Raw genomic sequence first — 14,732 nt, 5'->3', positions numbered from 1 at the left:
CATAAAACTCTCCTAATGGAGGTTAGGGGCAGGCATCTCATTAGGTGTGTGTGTGGGGTTAATTGAGGGTTTTATTGTTTTAATTCTGAGTCAGAAGAAGAAGAGTTGGTTTTTATATGCCAGCTTTTTCTACCACTTAAGGAACAATCACCTTCCCCTCCCCACAATGGACACCCAGTGAGGTAGGTGGAGCTGAGAGCGTGTGACTAGCCCAAGGTCACCCAGCTGGCTTCGTGTGTAGGAGTGGGGAAACAAATCCAGATCATCAGATTAACCTCCGCCGTTCATGTGGAGGAGTGGGGAATCGAACCTGGTTCTTCAGATCAGACTCCATCGCTCCAAACCACTACACCACACTACACCACGCTCTTAACTACTACACCATTCAGCCACCTGACCCACTGAGAAAGGCAGTATATAAATGTACACCAGCATGGTGTAGTGGTTAAGAGTGGTGGTTTGGAGTGGTGTTGTCTGATGTGAAGAACCAGGTTTGATTCCCCACTCCTCCACATGCGTGACGGAGACTAATCTGGTGACCTGGATTTGCTTCCCCACTCCTACACATGAAGCCAGCCGGGTGACCTTGAGCTAGTCACTCTCTCTCAGCCCCAACTACCTCACAGGGTGTCTGTTGCAGGGAAGGGAAGGGAAGGTGGTTGTAAGCCGGTTTGATTCTGCCTTAAGTGGTAGAGAAAGTTGGCATATAAAAACCAACTCTTCTTCTTCTAATTAAGCAATAAAAATGATGTGGTCATTGTGACTGGGTTCATGCTCTAGGGGAGCCATTTTGTAACTGGCGCACCCCACCCCCATAGTTGGAGGACCCCACAGGCCTGACAAACAATGAGTGAGAAAATAGATCTCCCAGTTCTGAAGTCTCCCCTACCCTTGTTTTAAATTCATGAAAAATTATGCCACAATCAATACTCTGGTGGTTATTATGAATCCCACATATTTTAAAAATATACATTTATATCTCACACTCGCAAGCTATTGACTCCCAAGACAGAGGATGATTACCACAAGCATCCATAAAATGTAATAATCGTAATGCAATAATGAATAGTTAAAACAATTTAAAAATAGCTATCACGATGAGGGAAGGTGTCATGTTAGTCTTTAATGTGCCACAGGACTCTTTTTTGACTTTGATGAGCTGAGAAAAGAGAGAGTAATTCAAATTCTTCCCAAGAGAGTCAACGGAGACTAAGCTCCCCTTTCAATCCCCCGAAGCCTTAATAAACGAAAATGAGCAATGAGTAACCTGAAGCTGAATGGAAGACGTGAAGCTGCCTCACACGGAATCAGACCCCTGGTCCATCACAGTCAGTATGGTCTACTCAGACTGGCAGCAGCTCCCCAGGGTCTTGGGCAGAGGTCTTTCACATCGCCTACTGCCAGATCCTTTCAACTGGAGACATGAGGGATTGAACCCTTCTACCGCTGAGCAATAGCCCCTCCACCTGCATTCTGTCTCCCCCTTTGCAACCTGATGGGAATGATCATGTACCCATCCAAGAAGAAGAGTTGGTTTTTATATGCTGACTTTCTCTACCACTTAAGGAAGAATCAAACCGGCTTACAATCACCTTCCCTTCCCTGCCCCACAACAGACACCCCGTGAGGTAGGTGGGGCTAAGAGAGTGTGACTAGCCCAAGGTCACCCAGCTGGCTTCACGTGTAGGAGTGGCGAAACCAACCCAGTTCAGCATATTAGCGTCCGCTGCTCATGTGGAAGAGTGGGGGATCAAACCTGGTTCTCCAGATTAGAGTCCACAGCTCCAAACCACCACTCCTAACCACAGCACCACGCACAAAGATGCAGCCTGTCTTGGAGAGTTTAAAGTTAGCCCCCCACCCAAAGATTCCTAACGGAGCTCCATTCATACTACCCAGATCCAAACTAAGCATCATGTGAAAACTGACCACACAATTTGCCTGTTGGCAGAGTGCTAAGTAAGCAGAGAAGAGTCAGACTCACTGATGAAAGATAAGGCTCCTCTTTATTGAGGGAACTACACTTAAAAAATAGGAAAGCTGAGAGACAGAGCCTCTAGCTGTCTAACTAGCTAAGGAGGGAGAGAGAGGGTAAATTGACTTCTGAGAATAAGGAGGAAATTGTCCCTCAGAGTATCAGTCTGAGGTCAGTCAAGAGGTGTGAAAAGGATGGAGCGGTCTCTAGCCTTACAGCCCTAAATCCCTGACCACTTGCCCACCCCCTGCTGGGCCTTCTTCTCAGTTCCTTTGCATGCTAGACATTACAACCCTTCCAACATTGCCCAGCTCAGTGACTGGCTCTCCCCAACTTGGCCAGAGGCCCCAGCTATGAATTCCAGCTTCCAACCTATGTTAGAGGTAAACATTAAGGCTATGGGGCAGGCAGCGCTGGTCAAATCCAAACTCCTTTCCATCATTCGGTACACAACAGCCTAATTCTAGCATTGCTGAAATCTCACACCAAGTCAGAACAATTTAAGCCACAGCATGTCCTCGTTTTCCCAGTTTAGACACCCACCTAATGGGTGAACGGGAGTGGCCCCTGAACGATTAACAAAGAGGATTCCACTCCAGTCTAATCTTTTGTGGCCCTGATCTGGATGGCCCAGGCTAGCCTATTCTCATCAGATTTTGGAAGCTAAGCTGGGTCAGCCCTGGTGAGTATTTGGACGGGAGACCCCCAAGGAAGCCCAGGGTTGCTATGCAGAGGCAGGCAATGACAAACCACTTCAGCCAGCGTGGTGTAGTGGTTAAGAGTGGTGGTTTGGAGTAGTGGACTCTGATCTGCAGAACCGGATTTGATTCCCCCCTTCTCCATATGAGCGGCAGAGGCTAATCTGGTGGACTGGATTTGATTCCCCACTCCTACACATGAAGCCAGCTGGGTGATCTTGGGCTAGTCACGCTCTCTTAGTCCCACCTACCTCACAGGGTGTCTGTTGTGGGGAGGGGAAGGGAAGGTGATTGTAAGCCAGTTTGATCCTTCCTTAAGTGGTAGAGAAGAGCCCCGTGACGCAGAGTGGTAAGCTGCAGTACTGCAGTCCAAGCTCTGCTCATGACCTGAGTTCGATCCCAATTGAAGTCAGTTTAGGTAGCCGGCTCAAGGTCAACTCAGCCTTCCATCCTTCTGAGGTCGGTAAAATGAGTACCCAGCTTGCTGGGGGGTAAGGGGAAGATGACTGGGGATGGCCCGGGCAAACCACCCCATAAACAAAGTCTGCCTAGTAAACGTCAGGATGTGATGTCACCACATGGGTCAGGAACGACCCGGCGCTTGCACAGGGAACTTTTGCCTTTACCTTTTAAGTCGTAGAGAAAGTTGGCATATAAAAACCAACTCTTTTTCTTCTTTTTCTGAACATCTCTTGCCTTGAAAACCCAATGGGATCACCAGAAGTCTTGATGGCATTTTCCACCACCAAACCTTTCTGAGTCGAAGTTCCCTTCATCAGACGCATGGGGCGTCCATCCAAAGCAGCTAAATTTAGAGTTCAAGCTACAGAAAGGGGGTGGACCGAAGTTACAAGCACCCGGATGGGATGGCTCTGTTAAGTCAGTAGCAATGTCAACCTGTTGCTTATTTTACAATCTTTCAAGTTTCTTGCTGCTGTAGGAAGGAGGAAATCTGGGCTCAGGACTCGACTGTCGCCGGCAGGTTCGCACATCAGCCGGAGATGGCAACATCAGGCGATGCCTTGCTTACAGGTGTGCGAACCGGTCTGTCTCCGCATGGTCACCAGAACCCTTCTTTGCAGCCCAAAATATACTCTGCTGTAGGTATTTTATTTATACTGTAAGCCGCCTTGAGCTCCGTAAGGAAGAAAGGTGGCTGACAAATGTTTTAAATAAATGCACACCCTGACTGCGCCTCTGTTCTTCACTCTTGCATGCCCCCCCCCCAATTTCATAGGGGAAAAAAACATTCTTCATAGAATCATAGAGTTGGAAGGGACCACCGGGGTCATCTAGTCCAACCCCCTGCACAATGCAGGAAACTCACAACTACCTCCCCCACACACACCCAGTACCTAGAAGATGGCCAAGATGCCCCCCTCCCATGAACTGCCCAAGTTCATAGAATCAGCATGGCTGACAGATGGCCATCTAGCCTCTGATTAAAAACCTCCAGGGAAGGAGAGCTTACCACCTCCCAAGGAAGGCTGTTCCACTGAGGAACCGCTCTAACTGTTAGAAAATTCTTCCTAATGTCTAGATGGAAATTCTTCTGATTTAATTTTAACCCATTGGTTCTGGTCCGACCTTCTGGGGCAACAGAAAACAACTTGGCCATCTCCTCTATGTGACAGCCCTTCAAGTACTTGAAGATGGTTACCATATCCCCTCTCAGTCTTCTCCGTTTCAGGCTAAACATACCCAGTTCCAGACCCGTCACCATCTTTGTTGCCCTCTGGACACGTTCCAGCTTATCTACATATTTCTTAAGTTGTGGTGCCCCAAATTGAACACAATACTCTAGGTGAGGTCTAACCAGAGCAGAGTAATTTCCTCTCTTCCTTTGCATACCCAAAGAACACTTGGACAGTATAGCACATTGACCTTCTAGGAACCTCCGGATAGCGTATGACAAGGACTTATGCACTCTGACCCCTTCGATTTAAGGAAGATCCCCACCACACACCCCTATTCCTTAGTTTAACACAGCCAGCCCCCTGCCCCCAACCATGGTCCCTGGTGTGAAGACACACAAACTTTTCTGAAGCTAAGGAAGTCTACATTAAACACATGAAGCTGCCTTATACTGAATCAGACCCCTGGTCCATCAGAGTGAGTATTGTCTACTCAGGCTGGCCGCAGCTTTCCAGGGTCTCAGGGAGAGAGGTCTTTCACACCACCTACTGGCAGAGCTTTTAACTGGAGATAACCCGGGATTGAATCTGGGACCTTCTGCATGCCAAAGAGATGTTCTGAAGCTGAGTTATGCCCCCTACCTGCCTTGTTCAAGGTCTGGACGGAGAAGCAGCCTGAGCATTCGGATGCTACCTTCGGGGTCATGGGGAAAAGGTTGAGATTGGAAATAAACAATGATAGAAGCAGGAAGGTTGCATGGCTGTAGAGACCCACCCCTTTTCTGCAGCCTTTGAGCACCCAATCTCTAACCTGCATCTCTTTCCTGTCTCATGTGACTCATAGGCGCACTACTCCCTGCTCTTCCCTCCTGCCTGATTTCAAAAACTACCCTGTCAAGTCCTAGAGTGGACTCAGCATTAGGACCTGTTGATCCTCCAGGGCAGAGTCTTGGAGCCGTTGAAACTAAGACAGCGGCACGAGAGTCCTTTCCTTGCTGGCCCCCACACGTTTGGAGTGAGGCAGCAAATTAATCTTCCTCCTCCATTTTGTATACCGTCCTTCCTCCAAGGCAGTTCTCTCCAGTTATCATTTGAGCGTCACGATAACCCTGCGAGGTAGGCGAAGTGGACAAGAGGCAACTGGTTCCAAGTTCACCCAGTGAGGTTTTTTTTATGGTGGAGGCGGGGGATGGATTTGACTCCAGGTCTCCGAGACCCTAGTCCGAGGCTCTAACCACTGCCCCACCCTGTCTCTCTTTCTCCCCAGCTGTATCTTCTGCCATTGGCCTCTTTATTGGCTGTTTCTGGACCCTGGGGGGAGGGGAATGAGCAGACATCTAGGAGTTGAAGAGAATGTTGTAAACTGCTTTGGGTCCCCATGGGGGGGGGGGAGGCAGGGTATAAATGATTTTAAATAAACAAACAATCCCCAATTTCTTCCAGAGGCCAGACACTGTGCTCAAAGGCGCACCAAACTTTGCAACCTTCCAGGGCCCGCCGCCGTCTGCCCCCCCCCCCTGACTAGATCCCTGTTGTCTCTCCACCTTCTGCGAAAGCCCCCCTCCCCCAATGAGTGGTGGGTCTTGCTGTTTCTTAGGCCATTTGCGCACGGGAGGTTTTGCTTTGGATTTGCCGCTCTTTAGATGAACATTTGCCCCATCCACATTCTCAAAACTCAACAATAAGCCCCCCATGCAGAGTTTTGAGAATCCGGATGGGGCAAATGTGCATCTAGAGAGTGGCAAACCCAAGGCAAAACCTCCCAGGCATAATTACACAGGGCCGGTGCTACCATTAGGCGAACTAGGAAGCCTCGGCCACAGACCTCAGAGGGGCACAGAACTGGCTGGAGGGGCACAGTTTTTAAACAAATTAGTTTCTTTCAAAAATGCAACTGACAATTTCTATTTTTTTTAATGTTAAGATAAGTACCACAACAGTGCTACGGAACAGAATTAATTATGACATCTCATAAAACATTTCGTGCTTTTATTTTTCCTACAGGACATCTGTTTTTCAAAACTGGTTCGCAATGGGGGTGGGTGGGGCACAAGCAGTCAGCCTTGCCCAGGGCGCCAAAATGACTGGCACCGGCCCTGCCTACCCCCACCCTCTTTCCCCCCTTTGGCTCTTCCCAAAGCCAAGGGTTCCGGAGGACCCCTCCATGCCAAAGCAGCAGCCTCTCGACCTCTGCCCCTTTCCTCTGCCTCTCCCCCCACCCCATCACTTCTCCTCTTTACCTGCGCCAACCGGCTCTGGAGCTCCTTTGAAGGACTTTATTTTGGGGGGGGGGTCTGGCACCGGCCCTGCCTACATCCACCCCTCTTTTCCCCCTTTGGCTCTTCCCAAAGCCAAGGGTTCCGGAGGACCCCTCCGTGCCAAAGCACCAGCCTCTCGACCTCTGCCCCTTTCCTCTGCCTCTCCCCCCACCCCATCACTTCTCCTCCTTACCTGCGCCAACCGGCTCTGGAGCTCCTTTGGAGGATTTTTTTTTTTTGGGGGGGGTCTTTTTTTGGGGGGGGGTGCCCAAGCCCGGGACAGCGGCCTCCGCGCCGCCGCGCTCCCGCCTGCCTCGCCTCTCTCTCTCCACCTGCTTCTTACCCACCTCGCCTCCCCCCGCCCCGTCCTCCGCCTTCGGGTGGCAAGAGACGGACGGGGCGGCGATTGGCTGGCGGGGTGCGCGCCGGGCGGCGATTGGCGGCGGGCGGGAGGGGGCCGGCGCTGACGAAAGGGCCGGGTTGGCGGGGAAGGGCGGGGGGCCGCCTTTGTGCGCTGGGCCGGCGGCGGGCAGGGAGCTGCGGAGCCAGCCGCCGTCGCCGTCCGCTATGCAGCCTCCTCGCCACGGGGCCCTGATCCCCACGCCCACGCGCTCAGCCCGTCGGGGGCCCAGGGACTAGAGCCCGACGCCCAGCCGTCCGGAGGAGGAGGAGGAGGAGAGAGCCGGGGAGGAAGAAGCAGCCCGTCGGGGACCGCCGAAGAGAGCCCGGCTGGCCGTCCGCGGGAGGAGGGAGCCGGATAGGAAGGCGCAGCCCGTCGGGGACCCCCGAATAGAGCCCGGCTGGCCGTCCGCGGGAGGAGGGAGCCGGGGAGAAAGGCGCCGCCCGTCGGGGCCGCGGGGCTAAAGCCGGACGCCCAGCCGTCCGGAGGAGGAGGGAGCCGGGGAGGAAGGCGCCGCCCGTCGGGGACCGCCGAAGAGAGCCGGGACCGCCAGAGCCGGACGCCCAGCCGTCCGGAGGAGGAGGAGGAGGGAGCCGGGGAGGAAGAAGCAGCCCGTCGGGGACCGCCGAAGAGAGCCCGGCTGGCCGTCCGCGGGAGGAGGGAGCCGGGGAGGAAGGCGCAGCCCGTCGGGGCCGCGGGGCTAAAGCCGGACGCCCAGCCGTCCGGAGGAGGAGGGAGCCGGGGAGGAAGGCGCCGCCCGTCGGGGACCGCCGAAGAGAGCCGGGACCGCCAGAGCCGGACGCCCAGCCGTCCGGAGGAGGAGGAGGAGGGAGCCGGGGAGGAAGGCGCAGCCCGTCGGGGACCCCCGAAGAGAGCCCGGCTGGCCGTCCGCGGGAGGAGGGAGCCGGATAGGAAGGCGCAGCCCGTCGGGGACCGCCGAAGAGAGCCCGGCTGGCCGTCCGCGGGAGGAGGGAGCCGGGGAGAAAGGCGCCGCCCGTCGGGGCCGCGGGGCTAAAGCCGGACGCCCAGCCGTCCGGAGGAGGAGGGAGCCGGGGAGGAAGGCGCCGCCCGTCGGGGACCGCCGAAGAGAGCCGGGACCGCCAGAGCCGGACGCCCAGCCGTCCGGAGGAGGAGGAGGAGGGAGCCGGGGAGGAAGAAGCAGCCCGTCGGGGACCGCCGAAGAGAGCCCGGCTGGCCGTCCGCGGGAGGAGGGAGCCGGATAGGAAGAAGCATCCCGTCGGGGACCCCCGAATAGTGCCCGGCTGGCCGTCCGCGGGAGGAGGGAGCCGGGGAGGAAGAAGCATCCCGTCGGGGACCCCCGAATAGTGCCCGGCTGGCCGTCCGCGGGAGGAGGGAGCCGGGGAGGAAGGCGCCGCCCGTCGGGGACCGCCGAAGAGAGCCGGGACCGCCAAAGCCGGACGCCCAGCCGTCCGGAGGAGGAGGAGGGAGCCGGGGAGGAAGGCGCAGCTCGTCGGGGGCCGCGGAACAGAGCCGGCCCAGCCGGACGCCCCTGCCGTCCGCGGGAGGAGAGAGCCGGGGAGGAAGACGCCGCCCGTCGGGGGTCGAGGAAGAGAGCCGGGCCCGCCGGACGCCCAGCCGTCCGGAGGAAGAGGGAGGCGGGGAGGAAGACGCCGGACCGCCCGCCCGCCCGCCCCGTCGGGGAGGCACGCTGGCTCTGCAGGCCGCCTAGAGGCGCGCAGCCCCGGCTGGGGGACCCCCCGAGGCGCGATGTTGGCGCTGGAGCTGCTGGGCTTGGCGTGGCTGGCCGCCGTGGCGCGGGCCCAGAACGAGACGGAGCCCATCATCCTGGAGGGCAAGTGCCTGGTGGTGTGCGACTCCAACCCGGCCTCCGACCCCACCGGCACGGCGCTGGGCATCTCGGTGCGCTCCGGCAGCGCCAAGGTGGCCTTCTCCGCCATCCGCAGCACCAACCACGAGCCGTCGGAGATGAGCAACCGCACCATGATCATCTATTTCGACCAGGTGAGGGGGGAGCTGTGGCTCGGTGGGAGAGCCTCTGCCTGGCCTGCAAAAGACCCCAGGTTCAATCCCCGGCATCTCCAGTTCAAGGAACTGGGCCAGTAGGTGATGGGGAAGACGTCTGCCTGGGACTCTGGAGAGCCTTGCGGAGCCACTGCCGGTCAGAGTAGACAATACTGACTCTGATGGACCTTGATGGTTTGATTCAGTTTAAGGCAGCTTCATGTGTTCATGCGAAGCGGGCGGGGTGTGTGTTTCTGGGCAGGGGGCAGAAGGGAAAGGGGAGACAGAGAATTCGGATTGGGGGGGTTGGATGGACGGGAGGGGGCCCCCAAGTGCGGGGCTGCTGCGTTCCTGCCTGGCTCACTTCTCTCTACCTGCCCCTTACCCACCTCGCCTCCCCCAGCCTCCGCCTTCAGGTGACAAGAGACGACATCTCCCCTTCCCCAGTTCTCTGGAGCCCCACGCCTTCCCAGAGGCGGTGCCTGCTTCATGGACAGGAGTAAGCCAGAGTTGTGGGACGTCCCTCCCGAGGGGAATTCGAATCCCCCCTTAAAACTTTAGTGGGTGAGGGAGGAAGAAAGCCGAAAGTGATCTTGGGGTGGGGGGGAACCTTTATGTTGCAAGGCTGGGCTGGATCCATTCTGGATGTGGTGAATTGGCCCAGGGAAACCGCCACTTCTTCCAAGTGGGGATTTGGTTAGGAAGTGAGGGCGCCCCATTATAGAAGCGGATCCATCCAGAGTGAGCCAGATTCTGGAGCTCGACTTCAGATATGGACTTCTGGCCTGATCCTTCCTTCCCTTTGGAAAGCGCAGCTTTTTTCCCCAGCCAAATTTGCCTCGTTTTCAGAGAATACAGTTAGGGGAGCTACCCGCCCATGTATTTCTCACCCCTCCCTCCTTTTGCCTTGCAGGTACTAGTGAATATCGGACTCAACTTTGATTCGGAACGAAGCACTTTCATAGCGCCCCGAAAAGGGATTTACAGCTTTAATTTTCACGTGGTGAAGGTGTACAACAGGCAGACGATTCAGGTCAGATTTTCCTAGGTTACTGATGGACTCTGCGTTTGCATGAGTGGGGTGTGAGTGAGAAAGCGGGACATGGAGGGGCTCAAGAAAAGAGAAAAGTCTTTTATGCAGGCTTACTTGGGAGTAAGCCCCATTCAATTCATCCAGGTTGACTTCTGTGTAAACCTATAGAGGAACAGGCACCTGAATCTTTGGATATTGATTGGAAGTAGATCTTTCTTTCTTCTAAATCCAAACAGTGCTTTCCCTTCTTTTCAAACCAACCTTTAGAGGCCGGCAAAATTCAAAATAAAAGGAATGCAGATGAGGCCATTCCCCCTCCACTGTTAAGGTTTAGGGACACTCCTTTCTGCAAACCTCATTAAAAATAGATACATGGTATATACTCCCATTGCCCTACTGGGATGGCCCAGGCTAGACTGATCTCATTAGCTCTAAGAAGCTAAGCAGGGTTGGCCCTGGTTAGTACTTGAAGAAGGAGAAGAAGAGTCTATGCCGACTTTCTCTACCACTTAAGGAAGAATCAAACCAGCTTACATCACCTTTCCTTCCCCTCCCCACAACAGACAACCTGTGAGGTAGGTGGAGCTGAGAGAGCTCTATGAGAGCTGTGACTAGCCCAAGGTCACCCAGCTGGCTTCATTTGTAGGAGTGGGGTGGGAGACCACCAAGGAAGTCCACAGTCGCTAGGCAGAAGCAAGCAATGAAAATCAGAGGGGGTCGCCATAAATCGGCTTGACAGCAATTCCCGCCTCGGGAAGACGTCATCTTTCAATGCTCCCTTTACAAATCAGGGCCTTTGACTATGTCTCCAATCCCAGGTCCCCTTCCCAGAAATGGGAACCTTCGTATTCCAAACCAAGCGTTGAAGACTGCCAGGCAATTCATAACCTCCTGAGGGGCTGTGGCTCAGTGGTAGAGCATCTGCTTGGCATGCAGAAGGTCCCAGGTTCAATCCCCGGCATCTCCAGTTAAAGGGACCAGGAAGTAGGTGATGGGAAAGACCTCTACCTGAGACCCTGGAGAGCCACTGCTGGTCTGAGTAGACAATACTGACTTTGATGGACCAAGGGTATGATTCAGTAGAAGGCAGCTTCATGTGTTCATGTGATTCCCCAGCATGTCCCCCCCCCTTTGGCATTTTCTCTCTGTTCTTACTGTATTGCTAACACTGAGGCTGTAGAGGTATGCACCCATATGGGGAAAATCCGACTTTGCTTCCAGATAAAACCTGACAGACAGCAGGGTGCCTTTGTGCTCTGCGCCCCACCCCCCGAAAAGTCACAATCCAAAGCTGCAAGGCCCATTTGCTTGGAAGCAATGCCCTAGAAACCCACACAGGTCAGCCAACCCCCTCCCCCTTTTTATAACTGTACCGCTTTGATCCAGCTCTGCGCTTAGAAGCTACTCGATTTAGGGGATAGAAGGCGCCTTTAAAGAGGGAGTTGAAAATTTGCCTGGAGTTGGCGCTCATCTGAGCTTCGCCCAAACTGCGAAATGTTCAACAATGCAAATCAGTGAAGGGGAGTATTAACAAAGTCGGAGGCTGAATACTATAGCAAATGCGATTAACCTTGACATAGGTAGGCAGGAATGACATAGGTAGGCAGGAATTATGAATAAATGTACGCCCTGCTGAAATCAATCCTGTGGCGTGTCACATTTTCCACCTTGCACAAATGATGCTTTGTGCTTCCCCCCCACATTGTTCTACACAAATCCACATTTTGCCTTTTTTACACTGATGCGCGCGGGGGATGGGGGTGGGAATAAGCTGGAGTCTCCTGACACCTAAAACGGCTACTGAAAGATGCCCCAATACTAGTGTTTATTTTGGCTGCTACAGACACACAAGGCTGCTACCTTTACTTTACTGGACTATGGTGATAAATATTGAGAACGTCCACTCCTGCCCCCCCCCAAATACAATGAAAGTTTTAAGCTTCCGTCTTTGTACCTGTTCGTCTCTCTGCAGTAACTGGGAGCTGAAACTAAAGCTAAGGGAAATTCAGGTTCCCAGTCTTACTTGGCTTGCAAATGGGAGAGGGTGGCTTTATGCATAGATGGTTGTAGATCAGTGTATCAATATTGATGGAATGCCTGATTTTTTGAGGGGCGGGGGCAACTGAACTCCTGCCGATCTATTGAGAATATTATTTCTTTTCTAAAGGCTCAATGAATTCAGCCCATGAATATATATATATTTTTTTGCTTTCCTGCCTGAAGGACATCAGTCTGGAAGGGAGCTAGAACAGGGAATTCTCTCCCCTTTGCAAAAAAAAAAAAAAAAAAAAAAGTTGGCAATTTAACCCCTTCCTTTTCAATAACTCCTCTTTCCCCTTTTCTTAGTTGAATATGGCTTGGTTTGATTGAGTCCTCTGGATTCCTCATCTACAGGCCCTTTTGGTACTGTGGATTTTTTTTGGGGAGATCTAGGAGGACATATGAGCTATGCTGGGATCAGCAAAGATGTCCTTGACCTGCCTTTGGGAATCCAGTTCGATGGTTCTTGGATCCTTTGAGCTGTAGCTCTATCCCTGTTCCTGCCTTTCTATACCACTGGGCCTACGGCTGTAGCAACATACCAGCTAATTAGGAGACGAACAGCCTGAACCCATGCAGGCTTTACTCAGAAGTAAATCGCACTGTAGAACTCAATCTGTTCTCCAAAGTATGTGGGCAAGAACATGATCATCTGCCCATATTTTGCATCTGCCCATATTTTGCAATTTTATTTTATTGACAGATGTATTTATTGTTTTAAATAGCTGCCCTCCCCCTGATTGGCTGATGATGTCTGCATTTGGGACTAGGTCTACAGACTGGACATCTGTATTTGCATGTGTATTTATTTGTCCAGATCCATTTGCCTATACAGATCTATAGAGAAAGACCTGCGTGGGCATCTGTATTTTAGATCCACCGTTATCAATAGCCATCGGTCATTGTAACAATGACGAGATGGAAGGCTTTATCGATCTAGACTGTTATGTACATGTCTAATTACCGGTGGCTGCATTTGTTTGCTGAAAACGTGCCTCCCCCCCAAGAACTGAATCCCGCCCCCCCATGATTTAGCTCACTTAAGCAGGTACGAGGCATCTTTCCACAAGAGATGTATTGGCTCTGTCAGGGATTCTGTGCTTTTGCCGCTTGGCAAAGGGATAAGCAGCCCCCCCTTCAGACAGGCAGCCTGGGGCTCCAGGGCCTTGATCTCCCTGCCTGGCTTTGAAATGCAGCAAAAGAACAAATCCCCTCTTTTTCTGGAAGATGAAGAGACCCTCTTACGACAGGGAAGGCATCTGATCAAGAAGGTTCCAACCAGACTCCACACCATGTGTATCCCTGTCCCCTTTAGACAGCGTGGTATAGTGGTTAAGAGCAGTAGTTTGGAGTGGTGGACTCTAATCTGGAGAGCCGGGTTTGATTCAGTGCTCTTCCACATGAGCGGTGGACGCTAATCTGGGGAACTGGGTTGGTTTCCCCACTCCTACACAGGAAGCCAGCTGAGTGACCTTGGGCTAGTCATACTCTCAGCCCCACCTACCTCACAGGGTGTCTGCTGTGGGGAGGGGAAGGGACTGTAAGCTAGTTTGATTCTTCCTTAAGTGGTAGAGAAAGTCAGCATATAAAAACGAACTCCTCCTCCTCTTCTTCTTCTTCTCCCTCCCCCTCCCCCCGCAGCCAATAACTAACCCAGTCTACATTTCACCTCTGGGGTGGGGCGCTTCAAAGACCATTACAGAGACAGGGAAGGCACCACCATCTCCTTCCATGGCTAGGCCCTGGTTTTTTGCATCCCTCTTCTTCTTTACCTCCCTCTTCCTTTCTCCTCTTGAGATATCCTGCAGGATGACCTTGGATTTTATGACATCAGGCTACCAATCCAGAAAGGCTTTCGTAATAAGGTGGCGGTTTGGGGAAAGGGTGGGGCGGATGATCCTGGAATCGTGGTGTGTTCATGAATCCTGCGCTGAGTGTTTATTTGCTGTCCTTGTGCTTTATATCATCTAATAAACAATGAACAAGGGTGGCGGGGAGTGTGCCCTCTTTTTATTGCCAGTCCCTCCCAAGTGCCTGTTCCCTTTCCTCTCCCTTTCCTTTCGCTGACTGACGGTTTTGTTTCTCCTTTTCCGCTTTAGGTAAGCCTGATGCTCAACGGGTGGCCGGTGATTTCGGCCTTTGCTGGGGACCAAGACGTCACCCGAGAAGCTGCCAGCAACGGGGTCCTGATCCAGATGGAGAAAGGAGACAGGGCCTATTTAAAACTGGAGCGAGGAAACTTGATGGGGGGTTGGAAGTATTCCACTTTCTCTGGATTTCTAGTATTCCCTCTTTAAATAACTTACCGCCGCCACCCCCTCCCTCCACTGGAGGAAGCGGGGAAGAAAGCAGCAAGCCTGAGAACCCCTCGCACTGCGGCTGGGTGGAAGGGAACTTGGACGTGGACTTCTGGATAATACCTATCTACATATCGCAGAAGTGAAACCCTGTTTAGGTCTGTGTACATCGTACTCTGAAGATATTTCCGTAATGGTGCAGCCAACAGCCAGAAGACGGTTGACTTTCATCTCCCTCCAATCATCTCGCTCTTTCTCTCTCCTTTGCAAACTGAAAACAGTTTGAGTCTGTATTTATTAACTTCCGTTTCCACCCCCACTCCCAGAGATTTTGCTTTACAAACTCCTGTATGGTTTTTTTTACTTCACAAACAGTTTGCTTTTTTTTAAATATAAGTATATTTTTACTCTGTC

General features: G+C 53.0%; 1 protein-coding gene across 1 annotated transcript; it reads left to right on the top strand.

Annotated features, from left to right (window-relative positions):
* Positions 1-8,690: 8,690 nt before the first annotated feature.
* Positions 8,691-14,367, top strand: CBLN1 (cerebellin 1 precursor). The gene is made up of 3 exons (XM_056862616.1): positions 8,691-8,948; positions 9,862-9,981; positions 14,121-14,367. The coding sequence occupies exons 1-3, from the start codon at positions 8,694-8,696 to the stop codon at positions 14,316-14,318; spliced, it is 573 nt and encodes a 190-aa protein (XP_056718594.1). The 5' UTR covers positions 8,691-8,693; the 3' UTR covers positions 14,319-14,367.
* The last annotated feature ends 365 nt before the right edge of the window (positions 14,368-14,732 follow it).

Source organism: Euleptes europaea, chromosome 17 (genome assembly GCF_029931775.1).
Source record: "Euleptes europaea isolate rEulEur1 chromosome 17, rEulEur1.hap1, whole genome shotgun sequence".
NCBI classification, from domain to species: Eukaryota; Metazoa; Chordata; class Lepidosauria; order Squamata; family Sphaerodactylidae; genus Euleptes; species Euleptes europaea.
The sequence above is the reverse complement of the archived record's forward strand: the minus strand, read 5'-3'. Positions and strand labels throughout refer to the sequence as shown.

What these genes read in the sequence shown, in the direction of transcription:
- CBLN1 (XM_056862616.1), top strand. Translation starts at nt 8,694, where the DNA reads ATGTTGGCGCTGGAGCTGCTGGGCTTGGCGTGGCTGGCCGCCGTGGCG. An exon ending in TGATCATCTATTTCGACCAG is followed by an intron (nt 8,949 to 9,861) that starts GTGAGGGGGGAG and finishes TTTGCCTTGCAG; the next exon opens with GTACTAGTGAATATCGGACT. An exon ending in ACAACAGGCAGACGATTCAG is followed by an intron (nt 9,982 to 14,120) that starts GTCAGATTTTCC and finishes TTTCCGCTTTAG; the next exon opens with GTAAGCCTGATGCTCAACGG.